Here is a 15,229-nt window from a genome sequence, read left to right on the forward strand (position 1 = left end):
ACTGAGGCCAGTAGAAAACCGAGCACAGCGCTCCGGCTATTTTTCTTTTTGTGGGATAAGAGATGGGGGTGGGGGGCGGAGTTGCCGGGGCAGGTCAGCTGTGTATGGGTCTGTTTAAAAAGGCCTTTGTGGTTAGAAATGTTAGCAGGCCTACTTTTGTGCTTGATTGCATTGAGTCTGTAGTGCAGCCCTCGAGAATAGGTCAATACACTTGTAAAATTCCACTATGGCGATGGTGAGCACTTTTCAGTGAGTGAGAAAATAATTGACTCCACATGTTCGAGACAATGTTGTAATAGCTGCTTTAGTGTTCGTTTCAGGGTAACCGTGTTAAATGAGGTGTTTCAGCCGTACGCAGAGAATCTGCATCACTTTCGTTCAGCGCTGTAACCTCACTGTCGGCTTTGGGACCTTCAGTATTGATTTGGTCTGTTATGTTTGAGATTTGCATCATCGAGACAAAAATCTTTGTTTTCAGTGGGCAGCTCAACATAAGCAGAGCTCATTTTATTATTTATCTATTTGACACAAATTATGAAGAGGGAGGTCTTAGTCACAGAGATCAGGACTTAGGATTGTCAGGGCTGTTGAGGTGCGGTTCAAACTTTTCACAACTGTCGGTTTTATTAATTCAACACTCGGAAATGTAAATTGCACTAATTCTGTCACAGTTAGCTAGGTGGTGAGCTCAAAGTGAAGAACTGTCAAGCTAACTAGTGAGTCATGAGTGCCTTGAGGAACCTTAACCAGGTTTGTTCATTTAATACACACTAATCGGGGAGAGTGAACATGAAGGTGAAAAGAATCAAGATAAGACAGCGTGTTAGTAAAACTAAATAGAGCTCACAGAGACGGAGGACTGCCAACAGGAAACAACTAAACACCCAGACAGTAACCTGACAGAGACCAGACTAATACAAGAACAAGTGAAACTGGAAACAGAATAACAAATATGGCATAATGTCTGATTTGGAAAAATATGAGAATAATCGACAATAACAAAACTCAGCCTCCAATAATAATAATAATAATAATAGATTGGATTTATATAGCGCTTTTCAAGGCACCCAAAGCGCTTTACAATTCCACTATTCATTCACTCTCACAATCATGCACTGGTGGAGGCAGCTACAGGTGTAGCCACAGCTGCCCTGGGGCAGACTGACAGAAGCGAGGCTGCCATATCGCGCCATCGGCCCCTCTGACCACCACCAGTAGGCGGTAGGTGAAGTGTCTTGCCCAAGGACACAACGACCAGGACAGAGAGCCCGGGGATCGAACCGGCGACCTTCCGGTTACAGATGCGATTCCCAACCCCCTGAGCCACGGTCGTAATACCGTAATTGTCGGGCTATAAGCCGCTACTTTTTGCACGAGCTTTGAACCCTGCGGCTTTTAGTCAGGTGCGGCTTTTCTCTGGATTGTCCGTGATTTTTGTCATATCGTAAGATGATTTGTTTTGTTTGTGCCGCTGTTGTACGGCACTACGTTGCCTGGCGGAAGGGCATGTGATCAGACACACAGTATCAGGGTTCAAGAGTGGTATGTTGGTCACGTGTCCATCCGCATGGGAACATAGTGCCGTACAAGTAGCGCGAAAAACAAACTTCAAATTAATGCTACGCGTTCAGCGGGAGGCGTGGATGACGAGCGGCGATAAACTTGCGAATTGGAAAAGCAAGTTATGCTCAACTCCACCGGTGGATTCTGACAGCGTGGAAAAGTGTGAAAACATCCACGGATTTCGAAGGGCTGGACTGCTGCATGATGGAGAGGAGGACACCGCCACGGCCCTTCTGAGGGTGTTCGACTCTGACACTGACAACGAGGATTTCTTTGGTTTTGAAAGTGACGAAGAAGAGAAGCTGAGAGTGGATGACGAAGCGATCCTGAGCCTGTTTGTATCCGACACTGGAGAAGAGGACTTTGGTGGTTTTAGAGCGCAGGAAGAAGAGAAAGATGGTGAATGACTGACTTTTCTTCTTGTTAAAGCCGTGTCACTGCACCTGAGCCTAAAAGGTAGTCCGGATCCATTTTTCTGGTGTGCTGTAGGTTATTGTTATGTACTACATTTGTTACTCATTTATGAAGCACAGTACATGTTTCGTACTTGTAATTACCGCTACTTGTACATATACCTAAAAAGTTGTGCAAATATGTACCCATAACTTGTTTTTCAAAATATTAATAAAAGGGGTGTGTCTCCAAACAGCCATCTCTTTCCTGACAATTCCCTTTGTGCATATTCTCTTACATATGATAAGTCAACATTGAAACACCTGCGGCTTTTAGTCAGGTGCGGCTAATGTATGTACAAAACAGGATTTTCCCCTGATTTTAGCTTGTGCGGCTAATATTCAGGTGCGCTTTGTAGTCCGGGAAATACGGTAATTCAAACTAATGTTGATGAATACCAGTAAAGTCACACTTATATCTAAGATCATTCTGAACAGTTGTAAACTGCTCTTCACTGGTTTGTTATATTTGGAGCAAGAACTGAAGCTGTTAGTTTAACATTTTATTAAGTAATTGATTCAGTTGTGGTACAAAGGTTTGTGTAGTGATATTTTGTTTGTCTTTATAAATGAATGCTTCACGGTTTAGATATATTAGAATCAGTGCTACTGTAGCATCATCACACACGGATACATCAAATTAAAACCTGATGACAAATCGTGCCTGTTTGTCTCTGTAACCCTGTTTTAAACTTTCACTCGTCCGTGTGCGAAACTCAGACATGAACGACTCTGTAATTATTCCGTCACCAGTGAACAGACAAGGTGTGGCTATAACAATTTAAACAGCTCCTTAAGTAGAAACACCAGTGCATTTGAATTTCTTTCTGTTTATGCAGCAAACATGAAATAATATATCATAACCTGCAGGCTGAACCACGCTGAGTTATTGCTGATTGGAAACAGTTGTTGATTCTCTCCTCCAGTAAATTCAGTCTGGTAAAAGAGACGAGGATGAAAAAACTTTATCCCCCTAACACAGAACAGATTGGAGGAAAACAAGACCTCACTGGGTGGAAATTAATGGCAGATGCACTTACTAGTAGTTTAAATGTTTCATTAGATGCTAATGTCTTGCTGTGTCTTTAATTGTTGTGAAATTAGCCTCTGGAATATTAATACCATCTGTTTGCGATCTTCCTGCAGGGCCACTTCTAAAACCCAGACTGAGCAGATACAGTAAGGTCATTAAATACATGCGTCCATATGCCTCAACCTGCGTCTTAATTAATGCCTTTAATGCGTGTTGGTACGGCACACCTGTCTGGGTGTCTGCGTGTACGTCGCATTAAATGCAGCGTAGCACACCGGTCTTCACTGCAGAAGGCTTAAAAGTGACGCTAACTTTAAAAGCCTATAAACCGAATAGAAAATGACTTGAAAGCTGTAACAAGTGGGAGTGGTCAGATCAACACAGACTGGGTCACAGAGACAGCCTCACACACACACACACACACACACACACACACACACACACACACACACACACACACACACACACACACGGGCTTCCCATTTAGATTTATCATCAGACAGCAGGTCATTAAATTTCAGCCTCACTGTTTGATGGCACTGACCACCACTATTCCCTCCATTTGCTTAAGACATCCATCAATCACACCATAAAAAGAAATGAATCCATCATCAGAAGCTCAAAGAGGGGAGCGCAGATGGAAAAAACACAATTCTCTGAAGTAATTTAAGGGAGCTCAGGGGGAAATTAAAGGGAACAAGCTGAGGGATACGTTTTCAAATAGCTGTGTAATCAGGACCTGAGCTAGTAATAGCCCTGAAAGATGAGCCGCTTTTTTTAATGTCTTTATTAGATATGTTCTGCAGACATTACGCACAGTTAGATTTGTGTAAGATTTCTGATTTCATGGAGTACTTTGTCTCTGACGAGCCAGAATACAGATGGTGCGATTATGTGGAGCCTTATATGGACTCTGCAGTAAAGATAGTTGATTGACAAAAGACAAATCAGCAGTTCTACTGTGTGCGTGTGTGTGTGTGTGTGTGTGTGCGTGTGTGTGTGTGCGCGTGTGTGTGTGTGTGTGCGCGTGTGTGTGCGTGTGCGCGTGTGTGTGCGTGTGCGCGCGCGTGTGTGTGCGTGTGTGTGTGCGCGCGCGTGTGTGTGCGTGTGTGTGCGCGTGTGTGTGCGCGTGTGCGTGTGTGCGTGCGTGCGTGTGTGTTGTCAGCAGGGATGTTACAGGTCAGTGTGTTTGGATGAAGGAGCTGTGGACTGGGGCATAAACAACATCCACCGCCCTTTTTTCAAGGATCAGTTCACAGACCGGGCTCGATGAGATATTATTCTCCTTTTCTCTGCAAAAACATGTCGAGTCCCCTCAGAGTAAGTGGCATTTCCAGAAAAACGAGAGAAAATGCGCCCTGTGCTTTGTGAGAATAGAATGTAATTAGCGCTATCACGGTGCAGGGCACTGCTTTGCATGCGTGTGAGCTCGGGCCGACATATAGACTCATCCTTACGGCCCATCAGGCATTCCCAGCGCTGAGACTCTTATCACGTTCAGCACTCTGGTGAATCCACTTGCCTTCTACCCATCATGCAATTCTCCTAAGGAACAGGATTCTTTTCACACAGCTAATGGCTACCAGAAAAGGGAACGTTTTCATTTTAATTACGCGTTCAGCTCGAGGGTTCTTTCGGTATTCCCACACCTTGTGCCCTTTCATCATGCTAAACGATGGCCGATCCTGAAAGGAGAGCTTTAAAAAAGAGCACATGCTGTTTCTATGTCAGCTCCCTCTTGTGTCCCAATCTCGTAGTCCAATTCCTGTACAGTATGTGGGGCACGGCTCTCTGCTTTTCCCATTAGGTGGCAGAACAACTATTTACAAGCCAGCTTTTTATTGGCTTTGAAAGGAAACCTGCGGCATCTGTCTCGTCTCGCAGAAGTAGCCCGGACAACAGTCGCAGGCTCGAGCTGGGAATGTAGACCCCACCTTCTCCCACTGAGCTTTGTCTCCCAAGAGTCTTTTATTGTTCTCCAGATTTTGAAGGATTCGCACGCTCACAGATAGCCACGCTGTCCTCTTTATTCTTGTCGTTTTGCTGCATCTTGAACAGAGTGTCTAGAGGATGACACTTGCTGAGCTCCTGCTGCCTCAGCATGTGGTGTCTGCTCGGGAAGGACGGTGGCTCCATTTGAAGGTTCTGGAGGGGTCTTTGTCCCTGTTCTCTATTTCGTGGGCTGCGAGGAGTTTCATACTGTGAGATCAGATGGCGTCTATCTTTGGCAAGTGGAGTGATGGCTACCGAGTAGGCTCAGAAACATGACAGATTTACAGAGACAGCACTGCAGCTCCTGCCAGTTCTCACATATTTCTGCACCGGTTTCTGTGGGATGCCGATCCGTGCGCAGCTCTAAAGTGCACATTAACACTCTGTGTTTTAACCCTTGTTCTCTTTGTGTTTTTGTAGCTGAAGCCAGGGCAGAACAACTGTAAGGACAGCGACAGTGAGAGTGTAAGCGAAGAGTCCAAGCCTTCCTTCAGGAGCAGCTCCAGAGACAGACTGACAGACGTAAGAGCACCACAACGAGCACACCTGCTGCTCGCCGGCTGTCACAGCTCTTTTTATAGAGTGTAACATATTTCCTGCATATATGCAGATGGCCTGGTCATTTAATTACAAGCACATATTAAAAAGGCATTTACCTTGAGCTGTAAAGCTAAGATCTGACTTCCTAGCAGCCTTACAAAATGCTTGTGGTTACTGATAATATTTCTGTTTAAACAGATTAAACCCAGCAGGAACTGTTTATTGCCTTAAAACGCTGTAAAATGAAAGCTGTGCCTGCACTTCCAGTTTATTTCATTACACTTGCACTTTCAAAGAACTGCACTGTATTACTGCAAAGCCAGTTCATGTTGCAGTAGCAGCAGTGTTACAGTTGAAATTTATATTGCAATGAACCAGCATTTTTCACCCAAACTAAAGGTAAGTTATTATTGGGTGTGACTGATCCAGGCTGGACCTCAGAAAGCACCCAAGTCCAGTCTCTGTTTGCATTTGAAACAAACACACTTACTCTGACATGTTCTTGATGATTAATGCACCCAAAAACGCTCCATATTCATCGTGTGCGAGCTGAAGGCAAGTATAACCTGACAAAAGGACGAGCGGCCGCGTGTCCCTTCGCCCTGCGACATATTCCGAGATGTAAAGCGAGCAGACTCGTGGGACCTCGCTGCCGCACACCCACCCCTGCGCTTTGATTTGTGTGCCGAATCTACAGCAAAGCGATCAGATATGTGGCCATAATTAAAGCTGTCAGTAGGGAGGCGAGCTCGTCTTTGAGAAAGACACGGCCGAACGACTGAAGCAAAACTGATTCTGCGTGTAGCTTTACAGTGCTCGACTGGGCATGAAATGAAATAAGTAATTTGATGTTGACAACAGAAATTGAAATGATATCTGCTGATTTCTGTCTGCACTTTAGTGACAGTGCTGCAGAGTGATGGGACACATTTTGCTTAAACGATGGAGGTTTTAAATCTGCTCACCTGAGATCCGTACGGCCGACACGTGAAAACTATGGCAGCTTTGCCGTGACCTCTAACAACCTCGTGCTGCACCACAGGTTTGAAACAAGAACGTAGAATAAAAGCCAGTTTAGTTCATGTGTAAGTTCTGATTTAATCATGTTTCCTGTTGTCACACAGAATGCTATGAGTCGGTTTCTCATGGTATCGTGTTATTGCTTAGTATCGTGAAGAAAAAAGTTGATGTCACTGCAGATTTGAATAAAAGGGCAGGAATCTAGGTAACTCTTTATAATGCAGCCTGCAACTCAGCCTGTAATTAGATGCAATTTCAACACAATTTGTTTGAAATGACAACGTAATTATATTTACCTACAAATATGTAAAGGCAGGCGAACCAGAGCGAGGCTTTAACAGGTCAGGTTTTTACAGGAAACAGAGAAATAATTAAACTGTAACTAAATGTAATTAACGTGATGTTGTGTCTAATTTTACGGTAATTTTTCAGAAAAGCAATATTGCACCATCAATATGTAAACATACGTGGCTCAGAGTGGAATAATCTGTCCTTTTTACGTAGTAGTTCAAAGTGCAGTATGCTGACGTCCATGATGGAAATCCTAATATCCGGCTGTTCTTTTATTTTACAGTGTAACTGTGATAACGACTGCTCCTTACCAACTTACAATAAAGTAAATCAAAATATGCCGGCCTGTGTGATCTTACAGTGACTGAGGCGAACTTCTTTTCTTTCATTATCGCTGTTTAAACATCACTTTCAAAGAAGCGCACAAAACCCAGACGTTAGGACAGATTACGCTGTTCCATAATATGGCCTGCCCCCCCACAAAGATCTGCAATCTTTACTAAAAGATTATGTACTTATGCAATCCTTAATTTCAGTCTGCAATAAACTTTATCGTGCAGTACAGTCATTTTTTCCCTGTAAAAGTCCTGATTCGTTGCCTCCTTATTCTAGTTCACCTCCATTTTTAAGTATTTGCATGGAAACATAATCATGTTGTAATTTCAAATAAATGATGGAGATTCCATTCAATGAGTCATAAACCACTGTTCCCAGTACGATCTGTCTCGACTTCAGTGGGTAAACACTTTGCTCCGTCACTGCGATGATGTGCACTGCACGCTGTGTTAGGGTCCACCTTTGTTTTTCAGCGACTTCTAAGAGCCATTGAATTTAATTCAATTGCATTTAAATATATGAAATAAGCCCTCGAAGTCAATATCATGAGAGGTGTTAGCATATGTGTGCATTTTGTTGGAACTAAATTAAAAATGATGTTCCCAGTTTGTTTGTCGTTGCATCTTCTCATGTAGGAACCGTGTGCTTTGCTGCAGCGCTGCTTCCCACTGCTTCATCACAGCAGACTGAGCGTGTCCCAGACGATGTGCTGAAAGCCGGGCTGCATAAAGACCCCCACGTCACCTTAGTCCAGACCTTCCCAAAGTGGGGGGCCCGCCCACAGAGCCATTGCAGGGGGGGCGCGGTATGAAAAGGGGGGGGGACAAAATGCTTGGACACAGTTAGCACGGGGCGCCCACAGAAACGCAAAGCAGGAGATGAAGCATCGCTGAATATGTTTCCAAAGACTAGAAAATATGGTGAAGCAAATCTTCCCTTTGGCTTCACCTGCACAGGTGCTGAGGTAGGTCTCCCTGCAGGATTGGTTTTCCCTGCGTCGGGAGCAGCGCTGGGCTCTCCAACTCACAGACAAACAGGATCCCACAGTTGTTTATGTTTTTAAACCCATTTTGCACAGAGAGGTGTTTTTTGAAAAATGCATTGATCACAATGTTGAACATTATTACACAGGAAAAAACAACTACATGTAAAATAATCCCACTGTGACGCCGCTGCCTTTGTAAATGGAGGGACAGTAACTGCGTGTAAAACCTGCAGACAGTCAGATTAACAGTATTTTGTCTCTTTCATTCTGCATTTCATCTCATGTAAACGTGGCGCACAGCGTGATGTGAATAAAGGCTCATACCTTTGACGCTGCGTGACCAACTCTGTATTCCTCGTCCACACGTAAACGCAAAAAAAAGAGTTTTAAAAAATCTCCTTTTTCGGTGATTCGAAACGCCGTTTACGTGGACGAAACAGCTGCGTGTTCAAAAACACCCGTGTAGGTGCGGACGCAGCGTAAAAGAGTTAATAGTTTATTTTCTTACTACCTGTAATTTACTGCAGATTACTTGTATTTGCTTAATTGTTTACTAAATGTTTGAGGTGAGGCGCGTGTGGTTGGAGGATGTGTTCGTGCATGTGGTGGGGGGGGCGGACATTTTTCTTGTAAAACAAAGGGGGGCCCAGCAAAAAAAGTTTGGGAACCACTGCCTCAGTCGGTCACACAACAGGGTCTTCACCTCCTGTCCCCACGTGCTTCTTCAGACTTTTTGCCATACTGACAGTATGACAGACTGACAGAATGATTTAAAATGGTAAATTTACTTGTTAATGTTATTAAAAGTTACTAGCAAAGCTGCATGCCTGCAGCTCGCTCCGTGCGTCTGTTGCTACAGAAGTCTGTGTATGAAACGTGGCACCGCGCACTGAATCTGGACCGCTCGTGCGGTCCTGCTGCACAGAGGCTCCATTGCAATGTGAAAACAAAGACAAAGCATCTAAGTCACTCATTAGTATCAGGGAGCAGTGTGAGACATGAGCTCGCTTTGACCCCAACTGTTCATTAGACCAACAGTTCGCTAATGATATTTGCTGTAGCACTCCCTTCCCCTCACGGAGGGACTTCGCTCCGATGAAGCAGATGAACTGAGTTTGCTGACCTGGCGCTGGCTGGCAGGGAGATGGAGGCCAGAGGAGGTCAGGCCTGGCAGCCTTTACTCTCCCGCTCGCCTTCCCTCCTCACTCCATCCTGCCAGCTCATTAAGGCCTACAAATGGCACATCAGCTCGGCCGTGTTTGCCTCAGCCCCAAACCCCAGCTAAATTGGCAGGCTTAGCTGCGTTTGCTCTGAAGCTCCGGGTTCCCTTTTGGGTTTGTTTGAAGCCGACATGGCAACTAACCCCCACATCCCCCACCGCACCCCACCCCTGGGTGGCAGGCATTCAGGCAAGCAGCAGTCCTGAGCAGAGGGAGTTTGCTGGATCGGGGAGGGCAGGGAGCTCTGGATGAATCACTCCCGTTTAGTCTCTGCGGCAAGGGGTGAAATGCCATCATTACCCTGCTGCCTATCAAATAAATTGGCAATTACGGGCCTGGGATTGCGAGTAAACAGCATGTTACTCCATTTTTTCCCCACCCAAGGCTCTTGATGAGAGGCGGGTGCAGTGGAGAGGAGTTGCGCAGTACTGGGTCAGAGCCCGCCAGTCAGCATTAGCCAGCTTGATGAGAGACACAAGAGGGAGACTGTAATGAATGCACCCCTATATTTCAGTCAGCCAAGCTTCCTGTTGCGTCCCGTATCAGCTGCATTTCTCAGTGAATTCTGTCGCATTGTAACAGAGCAGTGCACTCCAGCCCTTTGGATACCTTTGCCCTGTGTTGTTGTTCTATAGGGCAGCGATTTATGTATGTTGTAACACTACTGCTGAGAGACCAGCAGTAGTGTTACTGGCTCCATTGCAGTGAAATACATTTCAGGCAGTTTTTCTGACTGAAATGAAAATGTGAAAAATTGCGGGTTCTCAAACCCCGGCCCGTCTCCGCCTTGAAGGTTTTCTTTAAGTGAGCTCTTTGAAAGTTGTTTTTAATGAAACATCTGGAAGTGATATTGTTAAAAGTCGAGCACACAGCCTCCCCGAGCTTTTGAAGCGGTTTCAGTCCAAACATAGCTGAAGTTTCTCTTACAGCTAGTAAAGCTGAACTCCGTTATTACTGGCTCTCCGACCAAAGTGCGGCGGCCTGTTTGGAATCCCGCATGCATGTGGTGAAACCATTTCAAACGCTCAAATTACAGCTTTTGGAAACCAATCAATGTCATAAAGTGTGCTTGTTGTTGTAAAGATCACTATTATGATTAGATTTGCTGCACCGTGTTTCGTCCTTGACCCTGCAGTGAGGCCTTTTCCCTTTGAGCTCGCTGACCAAGTTAACTGCTTATGTAATGCGACCGGACCCGTCTGTCCGTCCCACCTCCTCAGTACATTCTCCAATTATTTCCTGACACTCTGATGTAAATGAGGTCACAGTCCCCCTACGTGTCCAGATATGCTGGCCAATTTGCTCCAACACAGAACTTGTAATTGCTTGCATCAATTATCTGTCTCTCTGTCTGCCGCTCGATAATTTGAAATGTTTCTTATTAGAGACAAGCATTTAGATATGGAAGTTGGAATGTTGTACCTATAATTAGCTCATTATCCTGGGATCGTACTCGGAGGCTTCGGCGTGTGCGTAGTGATGCTGTGAAGTGCAGTGCAGGGACCTTTTCGACTCTTTAAAGGCGTCTCTTACAGACACTGGATTTCCTGTAATCCAGATTGTGAAGAACAGCAGCAGAATAGATGTAGCGGTGCTTTGGGCGCCGATAGGAAAACACGCTCGTCCCATTTATATGGAGAAAATATTTCAGGACTTTTTAAATGCACAGATTCAGCAGCTTTCGGTTGAGTAATCTGAACAATGACGAGCCGAGATGCACGAGAGATGTTTTACCGTTAGACCTAAATATCATCTGCTTCAATGATCATAACGATAATATGAAATAGAAGCTTTTAACAGGACTGTTCAGGCCATCTGGGCTTTAATACAAAAGTGTCTCCCTGTCCACAATCAGAGCCTCCTGCCTTATTTTTCTTTTTCTGTCGGGTTTGTTGGCTCAAACGCAGCTTGGCAGAGGATTTAGACATCACTTGATTTGTCTGCTTCTACATCGCCCTGATAGGCTCTCTCCCAGGAAGTGCTCTTCCCTTTGTTGTTCTTTCTTCTCATTCACGCGGGCAGATTATGACACTTTGTGACGTTGCAGTCTGGCAAAATTATCATGCGCCTCCATCGCCCTGCCAATTCCTGGCAGCGCAATGTCCGTCAGGGACCAGTGAGAGGTGCGTCTCTGCGAGCGCTGAGGGCACAGCAGCCTCTCTGCCTACATTTACAAGAGTTTAGCTCTGCCACATCTCCTCTTAAGAAATATAATTAAAATGAGAGATGCACAATGGTGCGTCGCTCATTGTCTGAGCAGCCCTCGGGTGGAGAATACACGGCGCTTTGATAATGCTTTACTACTCCCAGAGGCATCGACAGAAAAATCAGAGAAGCATTGTGACCTTTGCTGTAAATATATTCCTGTAAATCCAAAGTAAGGCGCTTTAATTGCTGAAAGTGACACGGAGAGATGTCGGTGTGGTAGCAAACTGTTGGCTTATCCTGACTGAATGCAGTCTTTCACTGCTGTGGATGATAAATCTATTCTCATGGAAGATTAATGGACTGGAGAAGTGGTGTTGAATGTCATTGTTGAAGGTTGAAAGTATCGAGCGCCTGAATCCTATCCATATGTTTTCAGGAATGACATAAATAGGCTCAGCCGGAATCCATTTTGACTTATCAAGCTTAAACCAGTGCCAGAGCCATGCGATACTTGCCAAGTATTCAGGCTCTGAGGCGTCCAATAACAAATCCTATTCCACATAATTTGAACTGAAATTGGCTATGGCTATGCGCTGCCACCCTGTTCTTGCTTTTGCAGTGCATCCCGCTGCTCTTGGCTACATATTACTTCCGCATTCCCTGCAACCCAACCCTATAGCCCCAATTTTTTATGTCATCCCCAGCTCTGGTGAGGGAGTCTCTCCTCTCTTTGTTCCAGCCTTTTCAGTGCGGAGGCTGTTCCGGTGGGGTAAGTTGAATAAGTGAAGCCCGGAGGAATCGCTACAAAGGTCTCACTCTGATTGGATGCATGCAGAGCCCAAGGAGAGAGCGCCGGTTGCCATAGCAATGAGAGCAATGTAGGAACTGGCTGCATGAAGGAGAAAAAGGGAAGCGGTGCTTTCTTTTGTGATGGGAGGTCTTCATCGACTGGCATTTCTTTTTATAAGCACATGTAAACACAAATATGCAAAGGCTCACAAACAGCACTACATGCACCTTTTTTACTCCCCACCCAAGGAGAAGCCGAGCAAGAGGGTGTACTTGAATCACAGTGGCCTGGTAGGGGTGTGCTCGCACCCAAGCTGGGAACCAGAGAAAACACAATCAAACGCACTGGGAGTCCAAGACCATCTCTCCCTCATGACTGGCCATTCATTGCTCATCACTTACTCCTCTGTGCCAGCGAGGCTCATCATAACAGCTTTAAACAAAGACGTGATGAAAACGCCTCTTTATTTTTCTGTACCGCTTCGTGTGCAGCTTTCAGCTTTAGATCAGCGGTCCCCAACCTTTGTTGCGCCGCAGACTGGTTTATGTCCGACAGTAAAATAAAACCAGTTCTGGTACCAAGATTCATTCATAGCAGACCCAGGGAAACCGAGTTAGCGATAAAAGCGATAACAAAATAATGATACAAACCCTGAAAACATTAAATTTCACACCCGAGCCTCAAAACTCGCGGCCCGGTACTGGTCCATGCCCCGGGGGTTGGAGACCGCTGCTTTAGATGAATTCAGTTAAACCAGCGGTCTCCAACCTTTGTTGCGCCACAGACCGGTTTATGCCCGACAATATTTTCACGGACCGGCCTTTAAGGTGTCGCGGAAAAATGCAACAAAATAAAACTAGTACCGGTACCGAAAAAAAGAAATTTATTCATAACACACGTGAAAAGACCCAGGAAAACCGAGTAAACGATAAAACGATAACAAAATAACCTGAAAACCGATAAAAACCCTGAAAACCAGACATTTCACACCTGAGCCTCAACTCTCGCGGCCCGGTACCAAACGACTCACGGACCGGGGGTTGGGGACCGCTGAGTTAAACCATTCAAAGTTCTGAGGTCTGCCTATCTGTGAGCTAAACTGAATGTAAAAGTACCCGGGGAGTCCCCAGCAAACTTAACCCGTGTATCATTGAAGTGTGGCTGATCGGAAATGATTGATGATTGGAAAGCTACACGCCTTTCAGAAATGATTGACAAACTGGGGGGCAAAAAAGCTTCACTGATGCTTTGATCCTTTCACGTGTTATCATTCTTAAAGAAGTGACTTTGAAAACGATAATAAACGACGTACAGGTTGCAGCATTGCTTCTGTGCTTGTTGGTTCATCAGTTGGGTTTTGCTTTAAATTGGTGAAGGCTTCAGTAACCGTGGCTAACGTGGATACGCAGAGACAAACAAAGAAAAGGGTTAAACCACTCGGAGAATAATAATCATTCTACGACTGTTGGAAGCAAAAACACTTACAGGAAATGCTTCTCATCAAAAGACTCAATCAAATGATGTGAATGAATTCTCTGGTTTTCAGTTTCAGAACTTGATCCCAATGAACGGTGCAAACACAGCTTTGGAAAGCCATTTTCTGTACAGGGATGTTGTCAACAGTGCCGCAGTTATTTCGGTGGTTATGCCTGTTATGTACAGTGGGAAACGTGTCATTTGAAAAAACGACACTACTTACACGATCAAAAATACTTCAAAATACTAGAGAAGTGTTTCAGAGCACAGAATGACGGCGTCTCAAAGCAATATCGTGTTTTTCTTGGAAGGCGTCAGAGCCACGCTTCATCCCGTGTGCCGGAGAAGGTTTATTCTCTTATTGAAGACCTCTGTGACTGACAGCGCGACTGTCAGACATCGGATGTCACTCCATATCTATTTCTAAAGCTAGTGCAATTTCCCTTAACCCACAAAACAACAGTGCCATCAACAAATAAGCAAATAGATGCTGTAGATAGATGGACAGACACATATATGGACCAAGGAAGGCACCAAGACAGTGCTCCTGGAATTACAGTTCGACAAGATTATTCCAGAGACATTATTTCCCTCAAGTCGTGGGCTTAAGTCAAATTTGGAAGAGAAATGAAATTGCCAGCAGTGAAAAACCAGACTAGGTAGGAGTTCATGAGCAGAGAAATAACATTTTCATTTGTTTCTGCCCCAGTGGGAGACGAGCAGCCTTTCAGTAAATAGAGACAGCTATGAGAAATGATTTTTTTGGTCGGTGGGATATTGTTTTAACGTGCATGTATCCATCTGCAATCTAGATGTCAGGCCCCAGGAATCTGCAGAATGGCCATTCTACTGTTGTCTTTATGACACGCAAGTGCTGGCCTCGTCTCGCCTCTGATTGTCTCCCTTAGTGTCCCGTTTCCACTGTAGCTTTGGTCTCGTACGTGGTCTTTTTTTAACGCCCGCTTTGTTAAGAGCGACCAGCTGATGCTTCTCTTTGGAATTCTGGAGTTTTGCTGGGAATTGAAATGAAAAATCCAGTTTGGCTTCTCAGACAGTCATCTCTCTGTGCTTTAAGCAGTCGTTCCTCTTTGTGTGTTGTGTGTGTTGTGTAGTCCAGTTTGCCTGAGGTTGTGATGTGTCACCCTCTGCTCTCCTGTTGTTGTTGTCACATGCATTTACACTTTGACAATAACTTGATACATTTCTTTTCATAATTGCAGTAAAGTGACTTTTGCCCAACAGTGTAGATGCACTTGGAAAAATGTCCACGCTGTGTTATCGAGGTTCAGTGTTATCTTGTTTCTAAGAGATTTTCAGCGGATTATTATGGGATTACTTTCACTTTGATAAACTGCAGCTGTCAACTTTTGTTACCTGTCTGAT

The 15,229-nt window shown here is 44.8% G+C and overlaps 1 protein-coding gene across 14 annotated transcripts in view; it reads left to right on the top strand.

Moving 5' to 3' along the window:
- auts2a (activator of transcription and developmental regulator AUTS2 a) overlaps positions 1-15,229 on the top strand; it is a 351,111-nt gene that overhangs the window by 149,420 nt on the left and 186,462 nt on the right. For all 14 annotated transcript variants that reach the window (XM_085288152.1, XM_085288155.1, XM_085288144.1 and 11 more), the window contains one exon: positions 5,461-5,562. In XM_085288152.1, coding sequence (XP_085144278.1) covers positions 5,461-5,562 — 102 coding nt within the window. The remainder of the gene's footprint in view (positions 1-5,460; positions 5,563-15,229) is intronic.

The sequence above is a fragment of the Mchenga conophoros genome, linkage group LG10, assembly GCF_057382185.1.
Source record: "Mchenga conophoros isolate Kocher_MC1m ecotype Shallow Benthic linkage group LG10, M_conophoros_male_GT1.1, whole genome shotgun sequence".
NCBI classification, from domain to species: Eukaryota; Metazoa; Chordata; class Actinopteri; order Cichliformes; family Cichlidae; genus Mchenga; species Mchenga conophoros.